Source organism: Kryptolebias marmoratus, linkage group LG14 (genome assembly GCF_001649575.2).
Source record: "Kryptolebias marmoratus isolate JLee-2015 linkage group LG14, ASM164957v2, whole genome shotgun sequence".
Taxonomy (NCBI): Eukaryota; Metazoa; Chordata; class Actinopteri; order Cyprinodontiformes; family Rivulidae; genus Kryptolebias; species Kryptolebias marmoratus.
In genome coordinates this window covers 25,780,555-25,791,416 of record NC_051443.1, presented here as the reverse complement: position 1 = coordinate 25,791,416, position 10,862 = coordinate 25,780,555, and the positions used below count along the sequence as shown (strand labels likewise).

The 10,862-nt window shown below is 44.4% G+C and overlaps 1 protein-coding gene across 1 annotated transcript in view; it reads right to left on the bottom strand.

Annotated features, from left to right (window-relative positions):
- Positions 1-10,862, bottom strand: part of c6 (complement component 6) — a 26,499-nt gene that overhangs the window by 4,357 nt on the left and 11,280 nt on the right. The window contains exons 7-20 of the mRNA XM_037979529.1: positions 9,497-9,596; positions 7,258-7,414; positions 7,008-7,164; positions 6,747-6,891; positions 6,527-6,668; positions 5,626-5,764; positions 5,339-5,533; positions 3,566-3,809; positions 3,275-3,397; positions 2,648-2,814; positions 1,887-2,112; positions 1,326-1,494; positions 1,095-1,206; positions 883-1,015 (exon numbers count right to left, since the gene is read on the bottom strand). Coding sequence (XP_037835457.1) covers positions 883-1,015; positions 1,095-1,206; positions 1,326-1,494; positions 1,887-2,112; positions 2,648-2,814; positions 3,275-3,397; positions 3,566-3,809; positions 5,339-5,533; positions 5,626-5,764; positions 6,527-6,668; positions 6,747-6,891; positions 7,008-7,164; positions 7,258-7,414; positions 9,497-9,596 — 2,209 coding nt within the window. The remainder of the gene's footprint in view (positions 1-882; positions 1,016-1,094; positions 1,207-1,325; positions 1,495-1,886; positions 2,113-2,647; positions 2,815-3,274; positions 3,398-3,565; positions 3,810-5,338; positions 5,534-5,625; positions 5,765-6,526; positions 6,669-6,746; positions 6,892-7,007; positions 7,165-7,257; positions 7,415-9,496; positions 9,597-10,862) is intronic.

The window sequence follows — 10,862 nt, the reverse complement described above, 5'->3', positions numbered from 1 at the left end:
TTTCTCCACCACCCCGCTGGATCATTGTTGTTGTTGCTTGTTAGATGTTTGTTCCTGTCACTCTTAGTATTGCCTTGCCTTGTTTCATCTTACCTTGTCCCGCCTCTGTTAATACCTGGATCTTTTGTTAGAAGTTTGTTTTGCTGCCACGTCAGCTTGTTGTTTTCTAGTTTTGTTGTTTTATTAAATCAGTTTTTGTTTTTTGAAAAATGAGTCTGCGTCTTGGGTTCGCCACGCTCAGGCCTCGTCGTGACACAAACAGACTTTAATGAACACATAAATAGATCAAACTTCAAAAAGCTCATCATTAGCTGTCATTTCTTACGCCTCACTCGGCTTTTAAATGAAGTTTTTAACATTAAAACAGACAAAAACCTGATCATACAGAAATTAAAACTATATATTGTTGGCTTCTAAGTCACTGTCAGAGAAAACTTGTTTTTTTTAAGCAAAATAAGAATCAGAGACTCGATCTGAACCAGACTGGAGGGCGGGGCCTAATGAAATCTAAACGTTATCTTGGGGGCCGGATCTGGCCCGCGGGCCTTGAGTTTGACAAATAACAAAAAGATCATTGCTTTGAACTAAATCACTTTTCATGAGAAATGAAGGTTGTTTTAATGAACTGGAAGAGGTTTAATTAATTTACCTGTCTGTAAAAACCTGAAAGACTCTTTATTTTCTGCTTCTAAAATCAGACGAGACAGAAGTTGGTCTTTTTGGACTCGAGCATCTTAGGAGCAAACTTTGCAGCCTTGCTTTTGTTCTGGAAGGCACCAACTTGGCCTGCAGCTGTGATCGTTTGAAAGGTGGGCATGGACCGGACTCAGCATGGACACCGTGTCTGCTGCTCAGTGGCTCGTCTCGTACAAACACACTTACAGATGCAGCTTCCTCTTGCCTGGCTCCAGGTTCCGTCAGGAAGGCAGTTGATGAACTGAAAACCATCCAGTTCAAATCCAGTGAAGCACTGGAACTCCTCGTCTTCACCGAAGCTATAGTACTGTTTGGCTTTCTGTAAAAAACAAATATTTAAATAAAGTCTAAAATGGTTTTAAAATAACGGGAATAAAGATGAGTTTTCCTGTTTTTACTCGGAGGAAGCTGTTGGCCGGCCTCTGCGGCCTCAGACAGCCCTCGACTCCAGGCGGCAGCTCGTCCTTCCAGCCAACAGTGAAGTCGTCATCGTTATCACAGGACTCCTGTCTGCAGGAGGAACCAGAACCAGAACCAGGGAAGCAGGTCCAACGTTAACAGCAGGCATTTTTAGTCTGTTTCTGTAAAAACAGCTGATTAGATCAGAATCCAGCTGATTGTCGTTTTACTTTTCAAAAAGAGAGATGTGACACGGGTCCTCCTGTCTGTCTGGACCTTCGCAGGGCTGCCCTCCTCTGAGGGGGGCGGGGTTATCGCAGCGCCTCGTCCGGTGTCGCCTCATGGTCGCCCCGCAGCGACTCCACGGCCCCCAGCAGCTCCAGTACCCGTCCACCGCCTCTGTGGAAAACCACAGCCGATGTCCAAGAAATGAGCCAAAACTGGCAGAGCTCTCAAAACCTGAAGGGATAGTTCAGATCTTTTGAGGTGGGGTTCTATGGAAACGTTAGGAACTGTTAATATCTTACCTGTAGGTAGCGCTTGGAAAATTGGAAGTTTGGAGAAATAGTTTAACTCTGACTGGACTGCTGAGCCAATCAGGGACAAGACCAAACTGTTGTCCTAATTCATGGCTTGTTAATGTTCAGGCATCAATAGACAGGATGAGAAATGTCTGACTGGATGTCTGCTGCAGGTAAGATACTGACTGGTCATAGTTAGTCCATAAAACCTCACTTCCAGCAACCTGAACCGCCTTTTTACGGCAGCCTGATCCGGAACACGAAGCGTACCTGAGGTGTAGTCTGGAGCCCGTTTCTCACAGTTGGTACCGAAGGTACCGGTCTGGCAGGCACACTTGCACTCCGTCCCGGAGAGAACGGGCCTGGCGTTGTTGGGACACGGGGAGCACTTACAGGTGTCAAACTCCTCCAGGTACTGCAGCAGGGCCTTCCTCAGGTGCCTCCTCTTCGTCACGGCACAGGGGATTCCCCGAACCAGCTGGATGATGGGAAGCAGCTGAATGAACGCAGAAGAGACGAGATTTTTAAAGGAGCAGCAGAGGTTTGATCGGTCAGTGTCTTACCTGCAGCAGACAGCAGTCAGAGCGATCACAGTTTGGAGAATCAGGGAGAAAATCTCATAAAGGAGTCGAGCTATCAGCCAATCAGAGCAAGAGTAAATTTTCACCATTTAAAACTTTCATAGACGTTTGAACAAACGATATATTAAAGATTCTGAGAATCTGACTCAAGATTTTTGCTTAAACTCACTATTTTCTCAACATAACAATGTTTTGGAATATTGTGATAAAGTAAACAAACAAAATTATAAAATATGTTTGTATGAAGAAAATTGTTTATGTTTGTTTAAGGATGGCAGAAACTATTGAATGCTTCCTGTTCTGATTGGCTGTTTGCTCGACTCCTCCGTGATTCTCCAAACACTGATCACTCTGACTGCTGTCTGCTGCAGGTAAGATACTGACTGATCCTAAACACGTCAAACCATTTAAACCCCGTAGAAGGTTTCTGTGAAGCTCTCCGGACTTCACCGTGTAATCCACCACAGCAGGGTTATCGAGCACAGACTTGGCCCAGTTCTTGTAGGAGGTCCGGTCCGGAGCTGGACCCTGTCTCTCCCAGGCCAGAGCTGCGGCCTCTCTGGCTCTGCCTCCTTTCACCATGGAGAAAGATTTCTCTGCTGACTGGATGTATGAGCCTGGATTCAAGAGATGTTCGGAGAATGAGCGAAGAAAAGACTCGGGGCAGAATGAAAACTGAAGAAAATACGTTTCCTGTGATGGTTGGTGTGAGCGCTGAGCGACACTAATGAAAGAAACTGAGTTGCTAAAGTAGCTAAAGCAGCAAAAACCAGGCTAAAAGTAGCAGAACAGGAGCTCAAAGTGTATTAAAAGACAAAAACAGCCAGTGTGCTGAAGTCTTTGAAGGAGATGGAGAGATCGCCATGCATTTCTATGGGGAAAATATTTGCAAATAAAGTTAAATATTTTGAAAAGCATAAAAGTTACAAAAACCAAAAGTCGCAGGAGCCCTCGGCTGAACGAGCGGACCATTTTGATTGTGCAGCAGTGGTTATACTGCAAAGAAAACGTTAATAAACAGGAAAGCAACAGCGTGAGTTCTGACCCAGCAGTAACACAATAAAGGTTTGTAGGAACCTTGATATTTCTCCGTCATCCTGTTGTTGGTGCATCGTGCCGTTTTGCTGTACTGAGTGTAGAGGATGACGGTGAAGCCGGTCTCTCGGCTCAGGCAGCCGGTGACGTGTTCGTCCGTTTGACCTGCCAGAAAAAAAACACTGAGATACAAAGAACTAGTATTTTCTACCATAAATACAGCTCCTGTTTTAAATGTCTGCATTGAGAAAACCTCTTAGTTTCCAGCTGCCAACTTTATAATCTGTTTTGGGTGTAATTCCAGGCTTTAGGCAGCAGAGGGTGCTGTTGTACCTGAGGTGGTGAGCTCCTCTCGGCTGTACTGGTACAGCAGGTCGTAGTGGCCCCCCAGTTTCCCTGAACTGTAAAAGTGCGTCCCGAAGCGCTGGAAGATCTCCCTGTAGAGGGCATAGTTGTAGTCGAGCGGCAGAGCGTGGAGGAACTGGAGGAAAGGCAGCGAGAGCGCCAGGTCCTGCGGGTCTTTCACCGTAAACGTCGACACGGGCAGAACCTGGTGCACTCGGAAAAACTTGGAGTCCTACAAAAAAAAAAAAAAGTATTCTGGAGAACAATGTGGGAACGACGCGTTTGCAAATATGTTTATGAGGACAGGGTTTGAAAGAACTATAAGAAAAATGCATAGGATGTGAGAAATAGAGGTGCAGAGGGTGAAGCAGCACCGCCTAGTGGATGGCAAAAAACTTACATGTCCAAAATCTAAAAAAGGGAACAAATGGAACAATAATCCATACATGCCAACCGTCCGCATTTGGCCCTCACACACCACACTTTGTATTTCTCACGCAAAACACACAGTCTTTTTGTCACTTTAACGCTATATTTAGCGAGTTTTCAGATCCCTCTAGCATTTTTTTAAAAAGCGACTAGCAACAAATCTACTGACTTTGGCGGCTAAATGTGAGAAAGCACTCATTCTGCAGCGTGCCGTAAGCCCCGCCCACTTCCCCAAGCACTGACAGCTGTCAATCTCCCAGCAGAGAACAGAGAGCTAAAGATGGAGAGGCAGAAAGATAAAGATGGAGGCAGGAAAGAAAGCTTTTCAAAGTGGTTGAAAGACAGCAGGAAGTTGTGTCTGAGCATCAAGAGGAGGCCTGGAAATGTTCAGGTTAGCTAATAAATAAGTTCCAGCTGTTTACTGATCAGTGTTTACAATCTAACAGCTGAGAGGACGGAGAGAAAGATCCAAACTGGAGAGCAACTATGACGTGTTTAATTTAAATTAATTGATCAGATTTCAGGAAAATCCTGTTGAATCTGTCATGTTTGTGTGGATTTCTGGGAGGGATGTTTTAAAGACATGATCAGCTGTTTATATACAACTGTATATATTTGGGCAGACAGACTTAAACACAGATAATGTAATACTTAAAATATGAATGTGTGTGTGTGGTTGGGGGGGCGGTCACATTATGTTGTCCCACATTGACATTCCCAAATGTTGGCAAGTAATCCATGGGTCAAGACTTTTTTGACCAAACTCTGTGAGAGCCAGACCCTTAAAAATTAAACAAACTGATTATTTGTTGAATAAAAGAAGAAGAAGAAGAAGAATCCTCACAGCTGTCGAGCCAGATGTTAAAACGTTAATGTTTGAGGGGAAATTAAACATCTGTATTTTAACTTCAGGAAGCAGTGTTCAGCCTTTGTGCTTTTTAAAGCTACATTTCTGTTAACTTTAGGTTCTGTCAGTTTTATTTAGATCCGTTTTTGTGTTCTCACACACAGATATTGGCTTTTTTATTTAACGTTAAGCTAAAATAATCTTCCATGATTTTATTTTTAAATGAAAGGTTTTGGTGTGATTTCGCCCGAGTCACTGTGACTAACTTTATTAAATTTGTTTGAAATTCTCTTGATTAATGTTTGCTTTTTAATATGATTTTATATTTAAACATTTCATTACGGCTGACAGTTTGAGTTCTTTCACTCAGGTAGCTCCAAACCAAAAAAAAAAAGTCTAATTAAACCCGTGTCCTCACTTTTAATTTTACATTTATTGTCCAGGTGCAGAACTATTAATAAGGCAGTGAAAATTGGATTAATCACCTTTTTCTTTGATGCTTCAAAAGCGTCTGATTTGGAGGTGAGACTTGATCGCCGGGAACTGTGGAGGAAAAGGATGAGGAAGAGGAAGTCTCTGTCTCTGTCCCGGCCTTGACTCGATGAAGAGGACGTCTTCGTGCTGACGGGCTCGGAGTGCAGCAGCTGCAGCTCCGTGCTGAAATCCTCCAACACTCCCACCTGAACAGACACCAAGCCGCCAGAGAAACGGAAATCTGCAGCAACAATCAAACAAAGATTTGTTCAAACTGGAGGATCAGCTGCAGCAAAACCTTAATGTCGAAGGTCTTGAAGTTGTGGGGAATTCGGTGGTAGAGTAAGGAGCTATTCGGCCTCTTGATGATGCAGCTTCCTCCCATGAACATGTTGTCCAGCACCGCTCCCCTCGGCTCCTCCGCCAGAGCATCGAAACTACAAACATGGACAACCAGAGACCCTCATCGTCACGACGCTTTGGATCCAGACAGGATTCCTGTAATAACTCAAACATTATATAACCCATTATATCTAACAAGTCCTCAAGTTTTAAAACACAGAATCCTGTTTCATATGAATAAGAAACACTTTAAATTAAATATTTCTGTAGAATCTGAGGTCGTGAAAGGAGCAGAACAGAACCAGGATGAACTTTAGTGACTCTATCGGAGTGAGTTTATCGGAGGGTTTTTACAATAAAAATGCTTCTGCAGACTTTCTGCTTTTTAAGCCGTTCATACATCAAAACCTTCGGCTCGTTCAGCTGATTGCTGCTGGGACGTTTGGTTTTTATAACTTTTATACTTTTTAAAATATTTACCTTTATTTGCAACCATTTCCCCCATAGAAATACACTGAGATTATTCTCCTTTTGCTGCTTGTAGCTTTAAGTCAGAATTTCACTGTTTTAGCTTTTAGCTAACATTTAGCTTCTTTTAATTTTAGCTTCCATTCTGCTACTTTTAAATGAAGTCTAGCTTTTTGTTACTTTAAGCTTTTATCTGTAACCTTTTGCTGTTTTTAGCTACCATTCTGCTTCTTCCATCTTTTAACCTTTTAATATTTTTAGCTTTTTGATACTTGAGTTAGCATTTTTCTGCTTTTAGCTTTTAATTAGTGTTCAGCTTCTTTTAGCTTTAGTGTCTCAGCCTCTTCAACTCATCTCAGTCAAGTCCTTCAGCGCTCAGGGAACTTTACCCGTTTCCCACCAGGTCGGCGCCGGGGGCCACTCTCTTCTCGGCGGGACAGACGGTTTTCAAGCTTCCACAGTCCCTCTCGTCGGAGTTGTCCCCACAGTCGTTCTGTTTGTTGCACGTTAGCGTTGAGTCGATGCAGCGCCCTGAAACAAGAGGAACTCTCCTAAAACCAGGACGACCTGAAACGTCTTGCATTCTGCAGCAGAACAAAGACGGCTCACCATTGTCACACCTGAAGTCATCCCCGCAGTCGATGGGGGGCAGCTGGCACAGCTTGGAGGGATAGCAGGGCCTCTCCTCTGTTAGCTCCCCGCTGCAGGCCGATCCACCAAACTGGGACGGGACCACAACAAACCGGGTCCGAAACTACAGCAAAATCCAGAGAGACTTTAGGTTAAACCAAACTGGACTTTTGAAACGATCACCATGAAGCTCAGGACGCAGGAGTGTGGGGGGTTTTGTGCTGACGGTGAGCTCCTTGCCTGCTTCTTGGCACAGGGCGAACAGTCGGACCATGAGCTGAACTCTGACAGCTGGCAGTTAATGGGACACGCCTGCTCGTTACATGCTCTGCTGTCATGATGATCACACAGCTGGGCACAGCTGTTCTTCCAGTAATAATCCTCATATCGAACGCTCCTGTTTGGACAAAGCACAAACAATCGTCAGCACAGTGTTGCACAACCTGGCAGCATTTTCTCATGACATTTAATCTGCAGAGGTTTGTCTCGCCTGCTCCTGGTCTGAGTCCCGTGGTTGCAGGTTCTGGTGCAGGCGGACCAGGAGCTCCAGGGGTATCGGTCACAGAAGCAGGCCAGGCCGGCGGAAACGCAGCAGAGGAGCTGCAGCGGCAGCAGGAAGCTGCAGGAACGAGCCATCCTGAAACCTCCTGAAAGGCATTTTCATCATTTCAAGTTCATCTAAAACAATTAAATAAACGCTGCTGTGTGAAAACACCTCCTTCCAGAACAAATAAAACAGAATGCAATGATCAGCAGACCTCATAAACCCATCTTTTATTCCCAGTGGAACAAAGTAAACAAATCAAATGTTGAAACTAAGAAAGTGTACAATTTAAAAAAAAATAAAAGTAATCCAAAGTAGTTCCAGATGTTTCCCTCATGAGTCTGTAAACATCTGGACCTGAGGTTGTCCCATTCTGTCTGTGAACATCTGGACCTGAGGTCGTCCCATTCTGTCTGTAAACATCTGGACCTGAGGTTGTCCCATTCTGTCTGTTCAACAGTCCTGGATGGGAGCAGATGTTTTAAAACCTGGACTAATGCACCCCCATACCATCAGAGAGGCAGGCTGACCTCAGAACAGTTCTCCTCTTTGGTCCAGAGGAGACATCTGTTCACATCTGGCTTCTTCTTTGCCTGATAGAGCTTTAAGCAGCACGGTGAGCTGTGTTTACAGAACAGAACCAGCCTTGACCTTTGACCTCAGAGGTTTCTACAGACTCTTCAGACCTGTTGATGATGTCATGATCTGGAGATGATGGGAGATTCAGATTGGTGAACCTCTGCCCATCTTTAGTTCTGACAGTTTTCTAAAATGCTCTTTTTATACCCAGTCCTCTTACTGACAAGTTGATCCTAATTATTAGCAAAACGCTCCTCCAGCTGTTTATTTGTAGCACTTGTTGCTCCTGGAACAACTTTGTTTTAGACGCGTTGCTGCCATAAAATTCTAAATTACTAAAACATTTTTCAGTTTCCACATTTCATCTGTTTACTTTGTTCCATTGTTAGTAAAATGTGGGTTTATCCAAGTCGTAAATTGTTGCATTTTTCTCTAATGTTTTACACAAACAGCCCAACTTTTTCAAAACTGGGGTTGCAAATAAATTTAATGCATTTGAGTGTTCAGATGATAAACTCTAAGTTACACCACATTTAAACACAACTAGTTCAATAAAAGTAAATAAACTAACACTGGAGTTAACCGTCATTCAACCAAACATTCTGACAACAGACTAATCGGACTCACATGCACCAATGTCCTCTGATGTAAATGTAAATCTGCTGGATTTCCCTTCCTGTCAGAAGAGTCGGTCTCTGCGCTGCAGGCAGATCTGAGCTTCGGGTCAGATTTGGTTTTAAAGCCACAAAGATTCTCCAGCTGGAGTCGACCAATCAGAGCCCCAAAACAAATCAGCACCAAACTGGGTCAGAAACAGTCACTGGAGAACAGAAAGTTCTGGTATAAACCTGCTGCTGCTCGATGTTACGGGAAGAGAGAGGAGTTCTGGAGTTTCCCAGCGGCTGTGACCCAAACCAGATGTTCTGTCGGAGATTTATCGGTTACTGAGGAGGAGGAGGAGGGGTGGGCTTCTCTTTCCTCACTTTTTAAAGGGTCCAAACATTTTCACAATCTGGAACTTTTTACACAACCAGTTCATCGTTTTGGTTCAAGCTGCAAAAGGTTCACAAATAACTTCAACTTTTTGTTGAGGCTTGAAAAACAAAAACTGGACTTCTGTTCTGTAGCTGAGGACGAGCTTCATCAATTCAAAAAGCCGAGAGTGGAGTTCAAGCTTTTAAAGCTGAGACGTTCTGGAAGATGGATTCACCTGCAGATTAACTCATTCTCCTCACAACAGAGGCTCATTAGGGTCTTTGTTTGCCTGACTCGCTGATGGGCCACTCTGGTCAGAAGAATGAAGGTGTTGATTCGACTGGAGATCAGGCTCCATTGGAGGTTTTTGAAAGCTGAAATCTGAAACCTCCTCCTCTGTTTAAAGTTGGTTTCTACGTTCCGCACATATCATTATGTCACTTATCATATACACAAACATATTTTTGCCACTAATGGAACCCCATACTGGTAGGCCAGATCCACAGGCTGCAAGATAATTTCCCTGGTGTAGGGTTACAGGTCATAAACCTTCCAACGCCATGAAGAGAAGAACTCCTCAGTTGGGTTGAGGAAAGGGGAAAGAAAACATTCAGGACCTCTTGGTTGATACTGAGCCACTCTCTGACCTGGATGGCATGGTGAGAACTCCCATTGTCCCACACAATGACAGACAGGATGCGATGTCTGTTCACGATCCTGCTGCTGACGCACTAACACAACATCGCCAAGATCACTTACAAATGTCAGGAGATGTTGTTCCGCCCCAATGTGGCATGGTGGTGGAGAACCCCATGATTGCTGATGGCAGCACGTTGCCACCATGCTGGCCAGGGGCTGCAACAACGGCTCGTTGGCCAATCACGTTCCGGCCTCTTCTCCTTGGACCGAGCTTCATCTGTATAAATATAGTCATGAGCATCAGGTTCTCACAGATTTTGTCAAAGGTTGAGCTACTTGGTAACAAACAGACTCAGGAGACAACAAGATAAAGTGAGTGGGTTTTATTTACAGTGCAGGATAGGAGCCGGACCGGATCTGGAAGGGAAGGTGACAGGTAAGTATTCGAGGCAGCCAGCAGGGTAATAGTTCTTACCAATTGTAACGGATGGTCCAGTGCTTACTGAGGGAGGAGGAGGTTTCCACACAGAGGAATCCAGTGGTGAGTATTAACAGGCCCACGTTCCACAGATAAGTTGATCCTTCGGTGGAGGCAGACAGGCACAGCGTGGTTCCGATCAGGTGAGTGGCTCAAGGAGGGCTCCTTCGGTGAGGGCAGCAAGGTAAGCAGAAGTTTCTAAGTGCACACAGGAGACATGAAATAGGAGCAAAACTCAGGTTTAAAGAATTTGTTAAAGGCTGAGATGCGTTTACCCACAGCAGGTGATGCTTCAGCGTCGGTCTGATCTTCAATGCAGCCTTAAATACCCGGAGCCCTGATGATCCCTGATGAGCCACTCCTGAGGATGATTAGTCTGCCAACCAATCAGGAACTGGAACAGCTAAACCAGGAAGCAAACTCACAGAATGCCACAATGAGTGGTTAGAGCTGTTGTCCTCCAGTGAGACAGCTGGAGGTTAGATTCCACATGTCGAAGTGTCCTTGGGCAAAACACGGCACCCCTGACCGCCTCCGATGTGCCCCATCGGTGTAAGGATGTGATCCAAAGCTGATTAGACTCTATAGAATCATTTATTCAGGTTAGCTTTGTAGGGATGTGTGTGGATGGGTAAATGAGAGTTGTGTTTGTCTCCTTGAGAAAATCAAAGTTGACTTGATTCCCATCTGGAACCAAAGGGAGGTTCAAGTTCACTTTGTTTCATTTAGAGACAATTCCCAACAAAAGTCATCTCAGGACACTGTCCTAATCAATCCAGTTACAATTCAGTCCATTCCAGTCAGATTCAGTCAAACAGCTCTTAGAAAACACCAGTTAGCAACAACCTTGTGAAGGAAACAAATGGTTTCTTTCAGATCT